Source organism: Patella vulgata, chromosome 4, assembly GCF_932274485.2.
Source record: "Patella vulgata chromosome 4, xgPatVulg1.2, whole genome shotgun sequence".
Classification (NCBI taxonomy): domain Eukaryota; kingdom Metazoa; phylum Mollusca; class Gastropoda; family Patellidae; genus Patella; species Patella vulgata.
This window is the reverse complement of record NC_065882.2, coordinates 44,847,425-44,870,841: the sequence shown is the minus strand read 5'-3', so window position 1 is coordinate 44,870,841 and position 23,417 is coordinate 44,847,425. Positions and strand designations below refer to the sequence as shown.

Below are 23,417 nucleotides of genomic sequence, written 5' to 3'. Positions count from 1 at the left end.
TTTTTTAACCCAACCATATGCTAACTCTAACTAGTTAGTAGTTACTTCCTATTGGCACATATGGCTAAATCATTGGACTACCCAAAATTTCCCAGACCCCTAAACTGGCATAAGTCTTTGTTTGTAAGGGTAGTCAATCAGTTCCTTTACTAGTTCGAGGCTACGTCCATATTTCATTAATTCCCAAATTGTAAAATCTTTTGGGACGGTAATACACCCCCTTTTTAAGAGCCTGCTGTTGCAAACTGGTAATGCATGTAAAAAATACTTTGACAGTTGGAATTAAAAAAAGGGTAGGCAAAAATGCTGTTGATAAAACTCTATGTTAGTCTCAAAATGACCTAAATGAGTGTTGACAAGTTGTTAGGCACCATTCCATTCCGTATATCAAAATCATCATACGGTTTTATTTCATTAAAATCATATTAAGACTTTATTTCATTCTATAAAAGCACATGTAACTTATTGTTGATGAGAATTTAACAACAGTAGAACTTTTTCTAGATTATGTGCTATGTTTCTAATAGGTTTTATGCTAAATTATTTATATATTATTCAGCCATTTTATATCTGCTATTGTTTAGATCAATTTAGTTGTCAGTTTTTAGATAGAAATTGAAATGCATATTGCGTGACTTGGCTCCAGCTTTCCTTATTTTATGGTTTAAACTTCAGGTGATCACAAGCTAACAAGCCTTTTTCATAAAAAAATTTTTTTTCTCAATACACCAGCTTCATGTATTTATAGATAAGGCTGTTAGATATAAACATGGTGGTTAATAATGCATCGAATACAATCAATAACTCAACAATATTTATACAGAAATTGATTGTTGTTCTAAATAATTGTGGAGGGGGGAAGTATCTACGTGATTAGAATTAAGGTTCCGACCACTGCTTTGAGACCCAAGTCTATGCACATCCTAATTACAGAAATGGAAATATATGTCTTGAATGGACTTGAGTGTTGAGTGGACTTTAAACCCCATTTTTTCTCCAGAGAATGTTTTTTTTTTATTTCTATGACTCAGTTTGTTGTTCGAAGGTCTACAAAGCTTAAGGCTTATATGATTTATAATTATTAATCTGTTTTCAATAAAGATTGAATTGAATACGGTCAAAATCACATCATCATTTGGGTGGCTTGAGGTGGATGCTTGTTTGTCTGCTCAACCAAAAACATCCTCACCCCCGCCCTCTGGCATTTTCTTCTGACTGTATCCTTCCCATACTGTTGCTCATTTGTACTTGGAAATGATACAAGAATAAACAAGGTAAAAATGTGTCCAGTTAAAAATAAATCAAGAACTTTTACTTCTTTCTGAAAAATATATGTCAACAGTCAAATTATAAGTTAGTTCTCTGCCCTTATTAGGTGTCTTCAGATGTCATAATGCATAATATAATATAATGTACAAAGAACCAGATTTAATCAAAAATGGTTAGCTACTGATTCCATTTGTATTCCTGTATTCCTTTAAACATTCTCTGTTTTGGGAAGGTCTTTACAAAAATGAATTGCAAGAAAATCATATACAAATATACTGAAGTGATTTTCTAAAAAACACATGTTGGCATGAGTTATGAATAAGATCAAGTAAAATGAAGAGGTAGAAAAAAGTATCAGAGATCGGTACATACTTCCTTAGAAAATTAATCTACCATTAGTAAAAGTAAAAGAAATGTGACGTATAAAGTAAAGTTTGAAACCATGACAACGTGCGAAAAAGACTTCCACAGTAACAATTGAAACACTAGGTAGCCATGTCAACTGGTAGTTGATTGAAGAAAGAAATCAGACAATACTGACTCGGATTCACGTATGAGACAGCCCGTTGCCAAGACTTCCTGCAGATGTCTTGTAGATAATTAGAGATGAGAAGAATTCTAATGTCTTTTCCGTCATATCTTCAACCGAGGCATTTTATCAGACTGATTGAACAGGTCTTGTAACAATAAACCCTTGAAAGAAGTCCAAAATGTGACATTAATACGAACAACTAGGAGCTAGACTTACTAATAGTAGAGAAAATTCTCTAGACATTATCATTCATTGCATGTTCTGTCCACATAAGCTTTTATCCCACAGAAACATAAGCTTTCTTTTACTAGGTACAGTATTGAATTTTAGTATCAATTAATAAAGCAAGAAGTTGATAGTGAAAAATCTATAATAAGCTTACTTGGAATATAGTCTGTGGAAGTTTCATGGACTACAAATTTTGGGCTTCATGGATCACTGCATGGTATTTTCCATTAACCTTTCTTATTGGTCAAAATATCAGAAACTAAAAATTCATGTATCATATTTACTTAGTTCTATTCATCTTTGGAGCCTATTCTTTCTTCACACTGGGTATTACAACTTGGGTGTACTGTGTGATCATGTCTTTTAGGATACAGATCAGCCACCATTCAGGTAGAATCTTTATTCTCACACATCTAATAATATCTGACGTTAAGCATTTATTGTTAAGACCATTTACATGTAATGGTAGGTCAACCAAATCTGTTTACTACTGGTCTTCTGGAAGTTTTTTTTAAAGCTGACACTCTCTACTTTGTGCATGTGCTGTAAGCAATACTAAACTTACTTGGGACAATGAGGTAAAATAGTTTAGCTGGTTTGGCTTATAGAAGGTGTGAAAAACAACAGCATTTTAAATATAGACCTCTGAATGGCATATTATATATTTTTAAAAAATCTTTTGATTGGTTACATGTATTGGTTTGCCACTTAAAGATTATGTATTGGTTTGTTTTGAGTTAACTAATTCAATACATTGTTTTGACCTAAAGCAGAAAGTTTTGGCTCCTTTAACAAGGGAGGGGTTGGGTGGTCTAGTGGTTTAATGCATGAAATCACAAGGTCTGTCATTGAGTCAAGTGGCATGGTTTCGATTCCCTGGTTGTACGTGACAATTAGGAGTAGAGTCGCCTGTCCAACCTCACAGGTTTTCTCTGGGTCCTCCAGTTTCCTCCCACTGCTAAAAATCCTGATGCGCATGCATCTTTATTGATATAAAATTGAACCAAAATGACTTTGTTTGTGTCAAATAGATGTTAAACACCATTTCTCTCTCTCCCTTTAACAAGATCACCACTCAGCACTGGCACAATAAATATTTACTGTTAGTTATATCCTATTATCTCTAGACCATTGTGTGTACACTGCTATATCTATGTTGTTAATAATTAATCAGGATGACAGCTTTCTCTTAATGTGTTCTACTAAACCCTGTTCTTTATAAGAATTAGTGTTTGAAGCTTTTATATTTTTAAGTTGGTTTTAATATAATTAAAAAATACCAAGATAATATCCATACCGCCTGCTGGAGTAATGTTCAGTTCGTTAGGATATTGTTTATTGTTATGTAGAAATATATGATATTTGTATGCATATTATGATGTAATCCCCTTCAAACATTAAAATGGAATGTCTCACTGATACTTTTCTTAGGTCATTTTGAGATGAGACTAAAATACAGTAATCTATATTTCTTTGTTTTTTTGTGAAAAGTGAAGAAAAGAATTTTGCCTGGACAGCAGCATTTCCACCTATTATTTTTTTATTGCTTTCTGCCGAGTCATCTTTCACGTACATTACCCATTTGCACACTAGTTCTTGATTTCTGAAATAAAATCAGAAAATAAAAAAAAACTATAATTTAATTCTATTTTAATGAACTATTTTATTTGTTGGAATGCTGATTTATCTGCCTGGTAAAAGGACACAAACCATTGCTGAATCGGAGATGTGTAGACAATTAAGACCTCATAATTTAGAGGCGTTGAACACTGAATTTGAATCTTTTGAAATGAAACAAAACCTACATGTATGCTGAAATTGAAATAGCTTTTTTTCTAGATGTTTTTATCACAAAATCCTGGATAATTCCATTGTGGTGCCCCTGAAAACTTTTAGTGAACTAGGCTTGACTGCACCATTTGCACCATTGTACATCTATTACTTGAAACAGTTCTTAATGTCCTAAGCATCAGCTTACTTTTTTTAATAGTTAATTCATGAATGACTCTTATACTAATTAATTTATTTATAGCAATATATTCTACTATTAAAAGAACAGAAGTATCTAACATTTTCTGTGGTCATTATTTGATTCTTGGCAACTCAATTCACTTTTACAATGTTTTACAAGATATTCCATATCAGTTAATATTGTGCTAGCATATTTTTTGCTGTGATAATATTAAAAGTATTCCTCTAAGGTATTCTGCTTACACTTAACATACCTTAAACCTTTCAAGTGTTTGTAAACTGTGTGAAGATACAGACTTCCAGAGATGACTTGATTGAATTATTGGTGCCTATGGCATTTCATGAGTGTGAAATTTATCTTTTGCTTAATTAGAGTTCGCTACAGTTATTAGGCTAATATGGCATGTAGTTTACAAATGGTTTCAGATGGAAGTTTATCATTTCTACTGATATCTATAATCTTCCACATTATATCTTCTGCCAGTTCCATGCCAAATTTGGTCAAAATATCATATCAATTAACCTCTTTTTTATTTATTGATTAACTCTTTCACTTCTGGCCCTAAATGTCTACTCCTGCCTATCTGTCTTATCTATGTCTGACTTCAGCTAGCATTCAGCATCATTCTGATATTTCAGAAATCCAATAATTGTTTTACTTAGACTTAATCTTTAGTTTTAGGTAGGAGATAAATTAATCAAAGGAAATGGATTTTTGATTGTGGTATTCATTGTTCATTTATAAAGTAGTCAAACACTGCCCATTGCGCCATTTCTGCTTTTACTGAGATTCTAATTTAATTTCTTGTAGCTTCAATGGCCTACAGAAGTGTATAGGTGTCATGCAAAATTTTGTAGAGATCTTGATATTCTGCAATCCTGTGATACTTTCTTCTCAAGATCCCCTGATAATTTTCTCGAGATTCTGCCATCTTGTGTTAACGATCTTAAGAATTTGTGTTCTCGAGATCTTGACATCCTGTGTAGATTTTCTCAAGATTTTGTTAACAAGGAATTGTCAACTGATGAACGAATAAATGGGCAACCCTGAAAATTGATAGGGTTCATTCCAATTAATGCTTTACACAAAATTTTCAAGTGGACATATTATGCCATCACCCCAGTCCATGATTCGTGCAGATATTCGTGCAGGGTGTCCTTTCACACTTGTTTGTGGGCACTCTACAGGTCAAAATTTTTATCTGAATTTGATGAAATCTAAAGTATATATTTATTTTCCAAAATCTCTGATGAGTTGACACAGATTAAAGGTCTGGATTTTACAAGAAATAGCAAGGGGTAAATGGGCTGGAAAAAGATGAGAACCACTGGCCAAGGAGGAGAATTAAGGAAGATGTGTAATGATAAGGAAAAAATAGTCTATTGGATATTGTCTAGTTAGTGAAGACGTAACTGTATTATATTTAGTGAAATCAATGATATAGTGTTTATCAGGTAGAAATGTAATTAAATGGCATCCTAATTGCTCTTGCTTAAAAAATAATATTCTATCAAAGTGTGGTTGCTATTGTGATTTCTGGAGGCAATGGAACCGTGATAGGTTATTCGGTGCAAGATAACAAGCGACAGAAATGTCATCCAGTACCATGTAGTAACAATTATATGGTTACAAAGGATGATATCTTTGAGCTTCCAGGTGTAATTAAACAAGAAAAGAGATTAATTATATAACAATTTATCTAAGTTGTATTAATATAAAACCATTATATGCGACCCGTTAGACCCGTTACGGCAAGCTGAGTCGGAATGTGCACAATCTAATTATGAGATAAAGACAAAATAAGTGAAAATATTGATTTTGATCGAAATTGAGATTTTCACAAAAATGAGTCTATAAATATACTATCTAACAACGCAAAAGATCAAAATAGCAATAAAGCATTTTAAAATACCTTTATTTGGACGTTTTGTAAGAGTACCGTATTCTTAAATCTGTTTTTTTCTGAATATTCTCAGCAAAATTAGATATTTTTCTCAACTCGCAGCAGGACGACTGGTAAATCCTCTTGCATAATACTTGGCATCGTTGTAAAGCGGAGAATTGCTAGTTTATAAATAGGACCAAAGTATTGCCGATGAATTCAATTTGAAGGAATACAAATGAGTTTTAAAACCCCTAAAAATGTAAACAAACTCTGCTTTTATTAATATACTGCCAACATGACTAGTTTGCTGATTGGCCCAGACACAGCGAGCAAAGCATTGTGGTTATGTGGTCGCATGGAGGCTCAAGCAGACGATAGAAATTTGATTTTTGGCAATAATCAGTGGCGGCGCCAGCCGTCGGTGATTGGAGGGGCAAAGCTGGGGCAAAGTCCAAGGTTAAGGGGGCAAAGGCAGTATTTCAGGCACTGATCGATGAGGTAAAGTGTCAAACGAACGGACTTGCGAATTACGACGAAGCCCACTCACGAGCGTCAAAGTAGGGAGTCCTCTCCCAGAAAATTTTGAAAAATAGACTGCCGGAAATGCTGTCTTACAGTATTCCCGGGCACCGATCGTCGAGATAAATAGATCTGACCAGATACCGTCCTTTGCCTGATCACTAGTTTATCCAACTAGAGAACAAAATGTCAAACGAACGGACTTGCGAACCTCAACGAATTCCCCTTGTGAACGCCAAAGTAGAGTGTCCATTGGTGACCTCGCCAAGAAAATTTGGAAAAATAGACTGTCGGAAATGCTCTACAACATGCAAGTTTATGACTGAGTGGGGACGTGGGATTTATTCACCGTAGAAGGCATTGATTACCGAAACATATCACAAATACTTTTTTTTATTTTCTAAAATTATTGGGGGGGGGGGGGCAAACAGAGGGCAGACCAGATTAATGTGGGGCAAATCCCCCCCCCCCCCTGGCGCCGCCACTGGCAATAATGTTATGGGGTATCTACATGCGATTCACTCTGGGAAGTGGCAGAAAAAAACTTAATTCTGATCATATATAGATAGCCGTTGAGTGTTAATCAAAACATTGTAAATTAATCAACAAGCTGTTCATGTCATTGAGTTATACTAATCTGTAATCTATTCTTTGAATGGCATTTAGTAATTGGAACATAATCAAAAACACACTTTTATGGATAACAATTACTATGGTTTATTTCACTGCGACGTTTCAACAAGGTTTCACAAGTCGTTATCAAGCATATATACAAATAGATAAAAAATGAGAAAGATATGAATATAAATACAAACATCAGTCCGAACTATCCAATGGAATGCAAGGTGAGTGAGCATGATTAGCTATAACAACTTGTGAAACCTTGTTGAAACGTCGCAGTGAAATAAACCATAGTAATTGTTATCCATAAAAGTGTGTTTTTGATAATCTGTAATCACTTCTCACGGATTAATGATTAGTTGATTGATAATTACAATTGATAAGGCCAGAGACAACTCATTATTTACTCCGAATAATTAACCAAAGTGGTGATTATTTATAGGCCTTAAATGGAAATAAACAAAATAGCCAATGATTTTCATTTCAAAGTTAATTTTATTGATAGCTGAATTCCATTTACTGTCGCTTCATAGGGCATGCAAAGTAAAGAGTGCATATTGGATATTATTGTTCAAAATTCTATTATCACCATGAGTCGAAAAAATGAGAACAACAAACAAGTCGAAAAGCGACGATTATCAAGTGGAAAAAACAGTCTACCATTGTTTAACTATATCGCCGCCAAATTTCACGAAAGTGAACGTAAGCATTTCTTGCCAATGACAAATAATTTAATGGCATGGTTGCTATGTGATATTGTTTTAAAACATACCAACATCTTTAACTTTCTTTTTCTAAAAACTTGTATCATGGCTGCGTCCTTCGTTGAGACTCGCAGATTCCAGTGCATTCAATTCGTTTGCAACTAACCGAGAGCTCTCACGACCGCCCTTTTCCATTCTCGAAAATTAAACAGTCACCCATGCCCGATGAATTAATAAATTAAATTATCGTAATGCAATTATATCCACTGTAAATAGCGTTTGTATATAGTTATCTATTCACTGGTATCGTAACTGTGCCATACAAAAAACTCTGTAGTATATACAAGGGCTATAATAACTACCATGTTAATACTGTATCTTTGATCATAAGGTCTAGTACCATCTCTTTTATTAGAACTTGGCAGTATGCCCTACCCTGCAAGGTGTGTCCATAACCGATGAGTGATCATAAAATCATTGAATATGTAAAAAGATAAATATTCGTGGCATCAACCCCAAAAACCTCTCAAACGATATTGTACCAAATATAAGATAAGAAAATTCCAATAATTGTCGTTTTGGTGGCCATTTTGAAAAACAAGGTGGAGGATACAGTCAGGTCGACCCCTGATGCTACAGCGTTTGTATTAAGTGCCTAATAAAACCTATAAAATGACTTAGCACCAAACAGTTACAAATATACGATGAAAAAAACCCAACAGAATTGTCGGATCAAATTATACTACTACTATTATAGTATTTAGCACCCTTGAAAATCGGTAACATCAAATGCTATGCAGTACAGTAAACTTATTATGGTGAAAATATGTGATTAAAACGTGGAAAATTATGATTGCAGTTATTATCGAATTGACTCTTACACTTCAATGTTTTTATGTAGCACCCCTATAAACCCATACAATGACATTAATAAACACATAACTTGTGAAAAAGTCGAAAATTTGTCATTTTGGCGGCCATTTTGAAAAAAGATGGCGGAAATAGTCGCATCAAGTTTTTACTACGATTTTTGTCTTTCTGAAAACCCCCAGAAGACAATATTAAATGACAAAATAGCAAATAAATGGCCTGGTCACTATGGGATTTTGTTTTGAAACATACCAAATCTTTGACTTGCTTTTTCTCAAAACTTACTTTTTATACACCCACATTTTCATGTGGACGTATATTGTCATCGCCCCTGTCCGTCCGTAAACAATTGTTTGTGAACAGTCTACAGGTCACAATTTTTATCCGATTTCAATAAAACTTGAAATATAGGTTTATCACCATAAGATCACGGTAACTTCATGGATTATGACCCCTGATTGTACGAAAAATCAAGTTTTTAGCTTGTGAACACTGTAGAGGTCACAACTTTTATTCAATTTGGTTTAAACTTGAAATGTATGCTTATAACCCAAAATCTTGGTTCCTTTCGATATTTGTGCATATCGGAACGTAACTTCCTGAATTATGGCCCCTGATTGTAAAGGTCATAATTTTTTTCCGATTTAGAAAAACGTATTATTATATCACCGTTACACCCTAAGGATGGCCGAGTTCGAATTTCGTAAAAATCGCCCAAAAACTGACAGACAAAATGGCTGCCGTTCGTTCTCAAATAGCGTAAAAATATGATATATCAAGGTTGTGGACCCTATAGAGGTCACAATTTTTTTCTGATTTTGTTGAAACTTGATATGTAAGTTTATAACCCAAAGATCTTGGTTCTTTTCGATATTCGCGCATATCGGACCATCACTTCCTGAATTATGGCCCCTGATTGTACGAAAAATCGCGTTTTTAGCTTGTGCACCCTATGGAGGTCATAATTTTTATCTGATTTAAAAAAAACGTATTATTATATCACCGTTACACCTAAGGACGGCTGAGTTCGAATTTCGTGTAAATTGGCCCATAACTGACAGACAAAATGGCCTCCCCTTGTTCTCAAATAGCGTAAAAATATGGTATATCAAGGTTGTGGAGCCTATAGAGGTCACAATTTTTATCCGATTTTGTTGAAACTTGAAATGTAAGTTTATAACCCAAAGATCTCGGTTCCTTTCGATATTTGCGCATATCGAATTTCCTGAATTATGGCCCTTGATTGTAGGAAAAATCACTTTCGTTTTAGCTTGTTCTCTATCCATCTCTCGAAAATGTGGGCGAATCCTGCCTGGCAGCCGCTAGTTTGAGTTGGGTAGCTCAGTCAATTTTTGTCCAATTCAAACAAACTATACATCAAATTGAAGGTTACAATAACTCAATTTTCATTGCGACTCATTATGCCAGCACAGGTCACATATATACAAAAATATAAACCATTTTGTGTTCTATAAAACTATTGAGAAAATTTGTTATATCAAATATGCTTATTTAGATTAAATCAACAATGCTTCATTTAGATTATGTAAATGATGCGACAGGTGATCCAGGAGCATTGTCATCTCGTCTGTTAACATGAACAGTACATTTAAGGGACTAAAATAAACCTTGTTAATTGGAGAAATCTATTCAAGAGAATATAACTGCCAACAGCCAAAATCAATATTTGAACATTACAGCCATCAAGCTAATCAATGTCAATGGCTCTTTATCCAACACATTTGTTTTCACTGCCCATAATTGAGATTTGAATGTAGAAACACAACCTATCTTTAAGTGTATTGATTTAGAACTGAAGTTGTTGCAGATAGACATATGTTGTGACCTCATATATTTGAGAATTGCAAAAAAAGTGTTACCGATTGCAACTATCAAAGTATTAATACCTCAATGTGACAGTTGATTTTCATATACTTGCTAGCTATATTTATAGTTGATAATAAGCTAGCATATACTCAGATTAGAATTATTTTTTTATGGCTGGTATTTATGTACAGGAAAACGTGATAAATGCCAACAGATCATCTTTAATGGGTTTTTCTACAGAAGACATGTGAATGCATAGAATGCCAGATTTAGCCATCAACTATAATAATACTTGCAATAGTATGCGCTTATGTCCCAATTTGTTTTTTAAATTGACACATTTGTGGTTGAAAAAACTTTTTTATTATTCATTATTCATGATCACACTAAATGAGGAAATAAAAAGATTTCAGATTTCATAATTTGTTGGAATTTATATAAAATTTACTTCAAAATATTTTGATCCAGTCTACTTTTGCATATTTTGTTTATCTTCTATAATTAGAGAGCAATGTATTTGAAAGAATAATACTAAGAAGTTTTATTTCAATGATTAATATTATGAAATGTTTTTTCAAAGACTAATACTATGAAATTTTATTTCAAAGATGAACAGGCCTACTATGAAATTGTATTTGAAATATAAATACTTTGAAATTTTATGAAAGAATAATACATACTTTGAAATTTTATATGAAAAAATAATACATGTACCATGAAATTTTATTTCAAAGAATAATAGATGTACATGTACTACAAATTTTTATTTTAAAGAAAAATACTATGATTTTTTTTATTGCAGCTGGTCAATTTAGCTGTGAGCCATCAAGACTGGAAAATATTTTCTGAAACAAGACCCCCAATAAATAAAACAGTATTTTAAAAAGGTTTTTCATCACATTTTGACACAAAACAAATGTTAATAGGAAGTTGTTAATTTGGTATCATGATGGTTGGTTGAACTTTTGTGTATTTAAAATTCTATACTTCTCTTTAATATCTGATTATAATAATTTTTTGGGGCTGATAAAGAAAATGTTTCTAGTTGTTTGTGTGGGATGAAAATCAAGTTACTCCTGTATACACATTGGTGTGCATATAAAAAAAAACTTAGTTGGAATTCAAAGAAGAATTGGTGAAAATCCTGCTGCCTATGCTGAATTCTACCCCTAGAACATACTCATTAATGAATATCCATGTTAAAGACTTATCCCAGTTCTACATAGATCTATACATGCATCTTCTTGGTTTTTGGAGAAGTCATTATCTTTTGGAATTACTCATCTTTAGCCTGCAGTAAATAAATGTGGTGTTGAACATGTAACCAACAACACAAAGCTATTTTTGTAATATTGTAATTATAGTGTAAAATCACTCCAGGAGACATCTATTGCCAGAGTATTTCTTGATCTGACATGTAAAAAAAATCAGTGATTTCAAGGATCAGGCATTCATTTCACAATGCTAAGTGGAATTAAAATTGAACTTCACATAACCACTCTACCCTGTCTAGGTCATTATCAGAATGCAGTAAAATCTACTTCCATTCTTTTGATTCTAAAAAGGAGCAGTGCCATTTTTGGTGACTTGGTATATTTCACAATTGTTTTCAGGCTCTATAATACAATGAAAATAACAATAATAATGAACGTGTCTCCTGTGAATATAAATCTAATTTCAAATGTTCTCAATAAAAGACTGCATTAGTATGAACTTACACAAATTATGCCAACAGGATCTCAAAGAAAATGCTGCCTGCAATAACCGGGACAATACAAGACCAACCTTAAAATATAATGCAAAACAACTGGTATAAAGTTACCTCAATTATGTTCACATGCTGGGTCTTACTCATATCTCCAAATGGCTTGCAAAAATAGACCCAAATTGGAATAAATATGAAAAACATGCATTATAATGCTTCACCATTGGGAGATTGATTGTTCAGAAGGTCATCTTATGTTTCGGTGGCTAATTTCATCATTAAATACAGCTGTAATATCGGGCTATATAACTTGAAATTCACCCACTTTTCTGTTATTGGACAAAGGATTACCTGTCTTTTTCATAAGGATATTTATAATTGAATTTTTCTTTGCATGTATATTTCTTTAACTTACAGGCATTGTATTTATACTGAATGCATCCATTGCAGTGGAAGGTCTGAGAATTTTTCTCTTGAGTACACAATATATAGTTGCATGTGTTTGCTATAACTAGAGGTTAGGCTGTGTTCACATTAGTGTTTGTGTTCAAAACTAATCTTCAGATACCAAATCGCTTGGTACATGTGATACATGTGATACCATTTTTCTGTACCATCCAAACGACCAGGTGTTGTTCCATGTTAGGCCCTCCATCATGTACCAAAATATCCAGAGGAACTAGCGACAAACTAATCCGACATCTAATACTCTTGTGTATTAAATTATCTGTCATGATCTTCTGATCAAATCAACAACAACTGTTGGCTTACTAGCTATTAACTAATAGCTTTTGCTAGGATATATTTCTAGTGAGGAGAAAAGACTTGTTGATCCTGACAAACTGTCGATCAACTCCAGGTTGAGCAAATAAATATATCATAGAAAGCAGATTTGCATCACTAAAACTCAATCACAGCCAGGTCAATATTACTCAAGATCGACCAGTCTCTGTTGGATGTAATTTTGTGCATTAAGATTCATGAGTTAAAAAAGAATTGATCTCCAGTAATAAAATGTTGAAGCACATCTTCACTAAGTCCATCAATTTAAAATTAAGTTGTTTGGGATATTTATTCCATGAAAACACCATAAATACAATTTACCTTTGGACATTTTAGTTTCAACATTTTGTGCTTCTTTTTTCACAAAGCACATGTGAGTTTTACATAACGTAAGATCGAACAGAAGTTTTGAAATTAAAAACTAAATTAAAGCCAATAGTCTAGTCTAGATGTAACTTTTTTTATCCGATTTTGACGAAAATTGAAATATAGGTTTATCTCCCACAGATCATAGATTCTTTCGATATTGGCATGTATCAGACTGTAACTTCTTGGATTATGGCCGCTGATTGTTTTTAGCATGTGAATCCGATTTTAATGAAACTTGAAGTGTATTTTTAAAACCAACAGATTTCAGTTCCTGTCAATATTCACACGTATTGGACTGTAACTTCCTGGATTATGGCCCCTGATTGTACGAAAAATCGCATTTTTAGCTAGTGGTCCCTCAAGAGGTCACAAATTTTAACCACTTTAAAAAAAAGTTTGAACATATCACCATTACACTGTATGTGCGCAAATAGTATAAAAGTATGTAATATCAAGATGTGGACTTTCTAGAGGTCACAATTTTGATCCAATGTTGATGAAACTTAAAACATGTGTTTATATCACAAAGATCTCAGTTCCTGTCGATATTCGCTCATATCTGACCATAACTTCCTGAATTATGGTCCCTAATTGTACGAAAAAATCACAATTTTAGCTTGTGGTCCCCCAAGAGGTGACAATTTGTATCCGATTTGAAAAATCATTTAAATATATCATTGACACCCTGATGATGGGTTAGTTACAATTTCGTAAAAATCTGACCAAAATTGCCAAGCAAAATACCAAGGTTGTGGAATCTCTAGAGGTCACAATTTTTTTCCGATTTTGATGAAACTCAAAATATATGTTTATATCCCAAGATCTTGGTTCCTTTCGATCAGACCATAACTTCGTGGATTATCCGATTTTAAAAACTGTTAAATTATATCACCGTTGCACTGTAATGAAGGTTGGGTTCGAATTTCGAGAAAATCATAACGAAAGTGCCCGACAAAATGGCTGCTCCTTGTATGCAAATAGTGTAATAGTGTGTAATACAAAGGTTGTTGAACCACGAGAGGTTGCAATTTTGACCGATTTTGATGAAACTTAACATATATCTTTCTATCCCAGAGATCTCAGTTCCTTTCGATATATGGACATTTCAGACAATTAATTACTGGATTATGGCCCCTGATTGTACGAAAGATCAGGTTTGGTTTTTAGCTTGTTCTCTATTCATCTCTTGCAAAATGTGTGTGTATCTTGCATGGCAACCGCTTGTTGTTTTAGCATACACTTGTTTTAACATTGGTTATTTTGTTTTATCATACACTTGTTTTAACATAGGCTGGTTTGTTTTATCATATATTTGTTTTGACATGGTTGTTTTTGTTTTATCATACACTTGTTTGTGTTTTATCATACACTTGTTTGTGTTTTATCATACACTTGTTTGTCATAAATAGACTGGTATTTTGCTTGATAATTTTAAAGACTAGAGAAGCCTAGTAATAAACAGTAATTGTATTTCATAGGATTTTGTCCTATGTATTTCCAATTCAATTACTAGATGCTATTGAAACAATCTATCAGACATCAGTATGGAAATGTAACAGTTAAAGCTCATCGATCAAATATGAAAATTGGAGGATAAATATATACATGTATGTATGTAACCATCTTACTTTCATAAGATAATAGTGTAGTACCCAAGGGCCTACTCGTCAAATGTTCACTTACGTCACACATTGCGTCAAAGATAAGTTTGTTCTACTTTTAGGAAATTAGTGGCATATCTCTGATTGATCATCATTAACTAAGTATTGTTTTTACATGTTTATAATGTCTTATCATATTTTGTATTTTATCATTGCTTGATAAAGACTAGAGAAGCCTAATTCAAATGTTCAGTAATATAAACCTGATTTCTCTCCCTGTTAATGATAGTTAAATATCTGTCATGTAGGAATGATTTTGAAACTAAGGGGAATCCATGTTTTTATCATCCAGGGTTTATGGACCTGCTTAGAGCCCAACCTGTTCACCGACGACACTCAAATTTATATAGCTTTTGAGCCTTCTTCTGAACCATCTGAGGTATGCAAACTTAAGGCCTGTTTATCAGATATTCGTAAATAGATGGACTCAAATTTATTAAAACTCAACAATGACAAAACAGAAATAATGAAAGTCGGCAGCAGGCAGCAACTACTTAAATCTAAAACAGAAAACTGTCGAATTGGCAATATCTCTATTACACCAACAGATTCTGTAAAAAAAATCTTGGTGTTTATTTTGACTCTCATCTGGACATGAATAGACAAATTTCGGTCATGTGTAAAAGTATTAATTTTCAGATTTATAATATTGGAAAAATTAGATCTTTTATTGATAGTGATATGACTAAAATGCTGGTAAACACTATGGTACAATCTACCTGAAAATAAAATCAAACGACTTCAGAAACATCAAAATAAACCAGCCCGGATCATAACCAAGATGAAACCAAATGAACATATTACACCAAGTCTGAAAGATCTCCATCATCTTCCAGTATGTCAACGTATCAATTTTAAAATACTGTCTATTACGTATTCTGATCTAAATGACGATTCTTCACCTCAATACCTTAGAGACCTTCTCAACACCAATAAACCCTTTCAATCATAATCAGACAACCTCTTAATTAAGCCTTTTTAAAAAACCAACTCCGGTGATAGATCTTTTGCCGTCGGTGCTCCAAAGTTATGGAATTCAATATCAAACGAAACCAAAAGCGCAAATTCTATTAAAGGTTTTAAAAAGTATCTCAAAACTGAACTTTTTAATCAAATATAGTATACAACTGATTGAATACGGTTCTAGCTGTGTTTGTGTCAGACTTTAACCATATGTAGGCTACTAAATGATGTTCTCCATTTTTTGTTTATGTCTTTCTTTTATGCATTAATGTGTTGTGATTGTTGTAATTTTATATTAGTTGTACTTATGTAAAGCGCCCAAGAGCAGTTCGCTGAGTTGAATTATTGGCACTATATAAATCAATTAGTATTTATAGTATAACCTTCGACGATGGGTTGTATGTTCAATCTAGAACATACAATAGTTCAACAACTCACTTCTTCTTGGTACAATCTTATATTCTGTAACAATACTTAAAGGACAATATTGGTGTCAATCATTATCACATATGTGATAGAACTGGTGATGAACGCAAAAGGAAAATACAACTTATCCTTTTACATAACTGACTGAAGTGACGAGTGATAACAGATACACAGGCAAATTTCTGCTCACTAATAATTCCTTTAAAGACCAAAAATTGTTATGTGAGGCTGTGAGAGGACATCTGATAATTCGAAAAAGTAATCGAATGTCACTAGATCAGGAAAAACGAGAAAATGGAAGTTACATTAAAAACACTTATATGGATATACTACTTCTGAATTTATTAACATGCTATGTTTTGATACACATACAGATATCGTTATCAAGCAAATAATAATGATTAAAATAGAAGTCATCTGAACATTCCCTTGTTTTTATTCATTCTATACTTAAAGGACCTAAGTCCGTAACTCAAAATCCTCCTAAATCTTCGACATCGAAAACACGAATTATTGGTCAATTTAAATCAACATTGATGATGTAAACTTACTGGGAAAAGATGAGCTTCTGATATCCGATATTTAAGATAAAATAATTTTTTTAACATTGGTACACGAATCATGTACCATAAGGCGCTTCAGCCCCAGTTGTATTGAGAGACTCGAGGGACGAGGCTAGACACATTGCACCAAATCAAATGGAGTTATGTAGACTAGAATAACTAGACGCTAGAAATTTGCACTCGATTGAGATTGCTGACTTATTTCGCCGAACATATCTGATTTGAAATTGGAGTAAAAACGGGAACCATTAAATGTAAATCAGTTTATATACATTCATATTACAGTATTATATGCGTTGCGACCCACTTTTGTGAATTTCTAGGTCCCAAATGTTAGCGATTTAGCTCCTTTAATAAAAACATGGTAATGCACAGACTTTTTCTCTTTTTCTAGTTTTCTCTTATCTAGTGACAGTCTGCAGCTGTCTGTCACACTATTTGGGACACAATAACTTTCCTTCTAATTGATCTAGAATGTTCAGACATGGTGTATAGTAGGCGTTGCTGGAACTTGAAGATGAGCATTTTCTGCTTAGGGTTAAGCAGAGATAAGCAATTTGATTGGTTAATGCTTTGGGAAGTGATAACTTTGGTTCTTAGTAAGTGAGAGTGACGAAACTTGGTGTATAGTTTCATCTCATCAATACCTTGACTAAGCTCAATTATGAGAGCATTTTCGGCTTAGGGTAAACATAGTGATAAACAATTTGATTGGTCGAGACTTTGGAGCTCGACAACTTTGATTCTAATTGAGTGATAGTGGTGAAACTTTGTGCATAATTTTATTACATCAATACCTTAACAAGGTTCGATGCTAAGCACGAGGTTGGAAGGCAACCCTACTCCTGTCACGTACAACCGGGGAATCGAAACCACGCCAGTTGACTCAATGACAGACCTTATAATACAGCACGCACGTGCTAACTGTTCGGCCATCCAACCCCCCAACTTTGGTTCTAATTCGGTTAGAGCGATGAAACTCTTTAGTTGTGGACCCTTGAGAAGTCACGATTTTTGTCCGATTTTGATGAAACTTAAAATATATATTTATATTCCAAAGATCTCAGTTCCTTTCGATATTTGTGCATTTCAGACAATAATTTAATGGTTTATGGCTCCTGATTGTATGAAAAATCTAGCTTATTCTCTATCCATCTTTTACAAAATGTGGGAATGTATTGCATGGCAACTACTGGATAAACCAATGCATCTGTAGTCCTAACAATAAAACTGTTTATTTGTATTTACATTTTATCTCTATGAGCATCCAGCAGCTGGACAGGAATAGGACACAGGTTTTTACGAGACTTTCATATACTAATATAGTAGGGAAGCGCCTTTAACAAGCAATCATTAGGCATTAGAAATTTAAAATGTATGAGTATCATCGATGTAGCGTCTATATTATATAATAGCATCAACTATCAAGAGAACACTGGTTAGCAAAAAATGCAAGAGAATACATTGCAGTATTTTATTTCATAAGCTAACCAATAGTTTTAAAGCTCTTAGTATTATTGATTTTGTGTCTGAATATTTTCACACTGGTACAATTGTTTTTCTTTTAAAACCAGGACTTGTTTTTAATAATTAATTTAGTTGTTTTGTACAACATGAAACAGAATGATTGTCAGTATTTAAAAAAAAGATTTTGTCATATAAACTAGGTTTGGATTATAAAAACATTGAATAACTAGACTTTTGTGTATTGGCTGCCTTAATAATTCAAGAGCTATAGTGAGTTATTTTCCACAAAACTCATTTAGGGGTGTCAGTAGATACTCGCCATGGAAGATGTATAATGTCAAATGGTAACCCTGTATTACAGTTTTTATATGCCGACACTTTCATGTGGACCTACATGTATATTGCTGTCAACCCTGTCCGTCCACAATTTGTCTGTGGAGACTATACAGGTCACAGTTCTTATTCGATTTTGACGAAACTTGAAATATAGGTGTATCTCCAAAAGATCTTGGTGTCTTTTAATATTGACATATATCAGATCGAAACTTCATGGATTATGGCTCCTGATTGCACGAAAAATCATGGTTTTAGCTTGTGGACACTCTAGAGGCGACAATTTTTATCAGATTTAGATGAAATTTGAAATATATGTTTATAACTCAAAGATCTTCGTTCCTTTTGATATTCGCGCATATTCCAATTTAAAAAACCGTTCAAATATATCACCATTACACCATAATGATGATTGAGTTTGAATTTCGGAACGAAACTGCCGGACAAAATGGACACTCTATGTACGCAAATAGTGTTAGTATGTAATATCTAGGTTGTGGACAAAAGAGGTCAGAATTTTTAAATGCCCACATTTTCATGTGGACGTATATTGTGGTCGCCCCTGTGCATCCGGACGTCCACAATTCTTTGTGAACACTCTACAGGTCACAATTTTTATCCGGTTTCAATGAAACTTGAAATATAGGTTTATCCCCCTAGATCTCGGTTCCTTTCAATATTGGCATGTATCGGACTGTAACTTCATGGATTATGGCCCCTGATTGTACAAAAAATCATGTTTTTAGCTTGTGAACACTGTAGAGGTCACAATTTTTATCCGATTTGGTTTAAGCTTGAAATGTATGTTTATAACCCACAGATCTCGTTCCTTTCGATATTCGCGCAGATCGGACCATAACTTCTTGAATTATGGCCCCCGATTGTACCAAAAATCGTGTTTTTAGCTTGTGGACCCTATAGAGGTCACAATTTTTGTACGATTTAAAAAAACGTTTAAATATATCACTGTTGCATCCTAAGGATGGTTGAGTTCGAATTTCGTAAAAATCGGACTGAAACAGACAGACAAAATGGCCGCCCCTCCTTCGCAAATAGTGTCAAAATATTGTGTATCAGGGTTGTGGACCCTCTGGAGGTCACAATTTTCGTCTGATTGTGATGAAACTTGAAATGCATGTTTATAACCCAAATATCTTGGTTCCTTTCCATTTTCGTACATATCAAATCGTAACTTCCTGAATTATGGCCCAAGATTATCCGATTTAAAAAAAAATGTTCGAAAATATCACTGTTACACCGTAATTTTGTCTGAGAATGAATTTCATGAAAATCTGACCAAAACTACCGGACAAAATGGCCGCCCCTCGTACGCAAATAGTGTAAACATCTGGTATATCAAAGTTGTGGACATTCTAGAGACCACAATTTTGATCTCCGATTTTGATGAAACTTGAAATGCAAGTTTATAACCCAAAGATCTCGGTTCCTTTTAATATTCGCGCATATCGGATTGTAACTTCCTGAATTATGGCCTCTGATTGTACGAAACTTTGCGTTTTTAGCTTGTGGTCCCTCTAGAGGTCACAATTATTATCCAATTTAAAAAAACGTTTGAATATATCACCGTTACACCGTAATGTTTGTTGAGCGATACATTAAAATAAAAATAACCCTATATGACCTAATTAGTGTTGCATTGATGATACTCTCTCTCTTTCTCTTTCTCTCCTGTTGAGAAAATAAATGATAAAGATTAATATAACTGCCCTACATTTCATTGGTACCTCTGCTAAAGTCAGATGAGCTTTAAGGTTTGTTGTTACCTAAACATTGTCATTAAATATTGTTTGCTTATGTTTTCAGCACTGTTTTACCATCACCTATAAAAGTGAAGGTCAGCGACAATATGATTTACGCTGTGATTCAGAATCAGAATGTACCGCATGGATTGATGCAATTAAAAGAGCAAGGTACGTTTTTACTGGACATATAATTTCATTACAACGCAATTCCTTATTTTATACGGACTCAGTTTTATTTAATGTCTGGCCAGATCAATCACTTGGTCTTGTGAAAACACAGCCAGTGAAAACACAACTCTTCCAGTCATGACATCATCATCATCCATTTGTCTTTTTATAAACTTACTAAAGTCTTGTGCATAACACAGCAGATATCAGCCATCAAAACAGTAGCCACCCTGATCTTATGTAGTGTAGAAAATCTGATCCATTAAGATGGAACAAAATAAATTTTTGACCATTAATGTCCTTGATAACTTTTTATACAACCACATGGAAATATGGACGTATATTGCCGTCACCCCCACCCGTCCGTCCAAAAGTTATCATCCAGTTGTTTTAAAATTGATATATGTTGTTTACATTAGTGAGATGAAGAAGCCTATTTATTTTCAATAATTTCCGTTTATTACGTCTAAGAGTTATGGCCCTTGTTTCACTTTGTTGAACCTTGTGAACGCTCTAATGCTGAAAGTTAACATCCGATCTTTGTGAAATTTATATGCAATATTTAAATTACGGAAACAATGAAGCCTATTGAATTTCAGCAATTTCTGTTTATTACTTCTAGAGTTATGGCTCTTGTTTCACTTTGTTTAACCTTGTGAACGCTCTAACTCCAAAAGTTATCATCCTATCTGTCTGAAATTTATATGCATTATTTAAATTAGTAAAGAGAAGAATCCTATTATGTCTAGAGTAATGGACCTTTTTTCACTTTATTGAACCATGTGAACACTCTAACGCCAAAAGTTATCATCCAGTCTTTGTGATATTTATATGCATGATTTAAATTAGTGAAACAAAGAAACCTATTGAATTTCAATAATTTCTGTTCACTACGTCTAGAGTTATGGCCCTTGTTTCACTTTATTGAACCTTGTGAACTCTCTAACACCAAAAGTTATCCAATATTTCTGAAATTTATATGCATTATTTAAATTAGTGAAACAAAGAAGCCTATTGAATTTCAGCAATTTCCGTTTATTACGTCTAGAGTTATGGCCCTTGTTTCACTTTATCGAACCTTGTGAACTCTTTAACATCCAAAGAAATCTGCCGATCTGTATGAAATTTACATGCGTCATTTAAATTAGTAAAGAGAAGAATCCTATTGAATTTCAGCAATTTCCGTTCATTACTTCTAGAGTTGTGGCCCCTTTTTCACTTTGTTCAACCGTGTTAATGCTCGATTGATGAAAGTTATCATCCGATATGTATGAAATTTATATGCATCATTTAAATTAGTAAAACAGAGGTCTATTGAATTTTAGCAGTTTCCGTCAATAATTTCTAGAGTTATGGCGGTTGTGAACCTTGCGAACGTTTGAATGACAAAAGTGATCATCTGATCTGTATGAAATTTATATGCATTATTTAAATTAGTAAAACGAAAAAGCCTGTCAAATTTCAACAATTTCTGTAGATTACTTCCAGAGTTGAGACCCTTGTTTCAGTTTGTAGAACCTTGTGAACCCTCAAACAGCAAAAATTATAATCTGATCTGTATGGAACTGTCTTGTTAAGGCCCCCAATTACCTACAAAGAAATAAATATGTGACAATCGTTGTCGACCGCTCGGACGATTTAGCTGCTGTGGGTGTATGTTTCGTTGCCTGGCAACCTATCTTTTAAAATCTTGTCAACGATTTCCAATAATTTAAACAGCTAAAGTTGTAATCTCATTATTTGCATATTTTTTGTGTAATAAATCTCAGCTCTAGGAAGAACTAGACGCCAGTCAAATTTTAATTATTTCTGATAATTACTTCATTGGTTGTCAGTTTTGATCAGTTTGTAGTGTCTTGTAAATGCTCAATGCCTTGATGGAGTTCAAAGATGAGCATTTTCTGCTTAGGGTAAGCAGAGATATGCAATTTGATTGGTTGATGCTTTGGGACGCGATAACTTTAGTTCTAATTAAGTTAGAGTGATGAAATGGTGTATAGTTTCATTATATCAATACCTTGACTAAGTTCGATAATGAGCATTTTCTGCTCAGGTTAAGCAGAGCGATAAGCAATTTGATTGGCCGAGATTTTGGAACACAATTACTCCCCTTCGAATTGAGGTAGAATGTTCAAACTTGGTGTAGGCGTTCATTGGGTGAATGCCTTGATTTAATTTGATGATGAACATTGTCTGCTTATGGTAAGCAGAGATAAGCAATTTGATTGGTTGATGCTTTGGGACACGATCACTTAAGTTCTAATTAAGTGAGAGTGAGGACACTTGATGTATAGCTTTATTACATCAATAAATTGACTAAGTTCGATAATGAACATTTTCTGCTGAGGGTAAGTCTTTGGAACACAATAACTCTCCTTCTAATTGAGGTAGAATGTTCAAATTTGGTGTAGGCATTCATTAGGTAAATGCCTTGATGGAGAGATAAGCAATCTGATTGGTTGATGCTTTGGCGCACGATAACTTTGGTTATAATGAAGTGAGAGCGATGAAACTCCGAATATAGATTCATTATATCATTACTTTGACTAAGTTCGATGGTGATAATTTTCTGCTTAGGCTAAGGAGCGATAAGCAATTTGATTCGTCAAGACTTTGGAACATACATGTAAGACTTTTTAATTGAGGAAGAATGTTTAAACTTGATGTAGATGTTCATTAGGTGAATGTCTTGACTGAGTTCAATGATTATCATTTTGAGCTGAAGCTAAGCAGAGCTAATCAATTTCATTGGTCGATGCTTTGGGACAAGATAATCTTGATTCTCTATC

The 23,417-nt window shown here is 33.7% G+C and overlaps 1 protein-coding gene across 1 annotated transcript in view; it reads left to right on the top strand.

The window, feature by feature from the left end:
* LOC126818232 (ras-specific guanine nucleotide-releasing factor 1) overlaps window positions 1-23,417 on the top strand; it is a 173,135-nt gene that overhangs the window by 80,787 nt on the left and 68,931 nt on the right. The window contains exon 2 of the mRNA XM_056100398.1: window positions 20,522-20,628. Coding sequence (XP_055956373.1) covers window positions 20,522-20,628 — 107 coding nt within the window. The remainder of the gene's footprint in view (window positions 1-20,521; window positions 20,629-23,417) is intronic.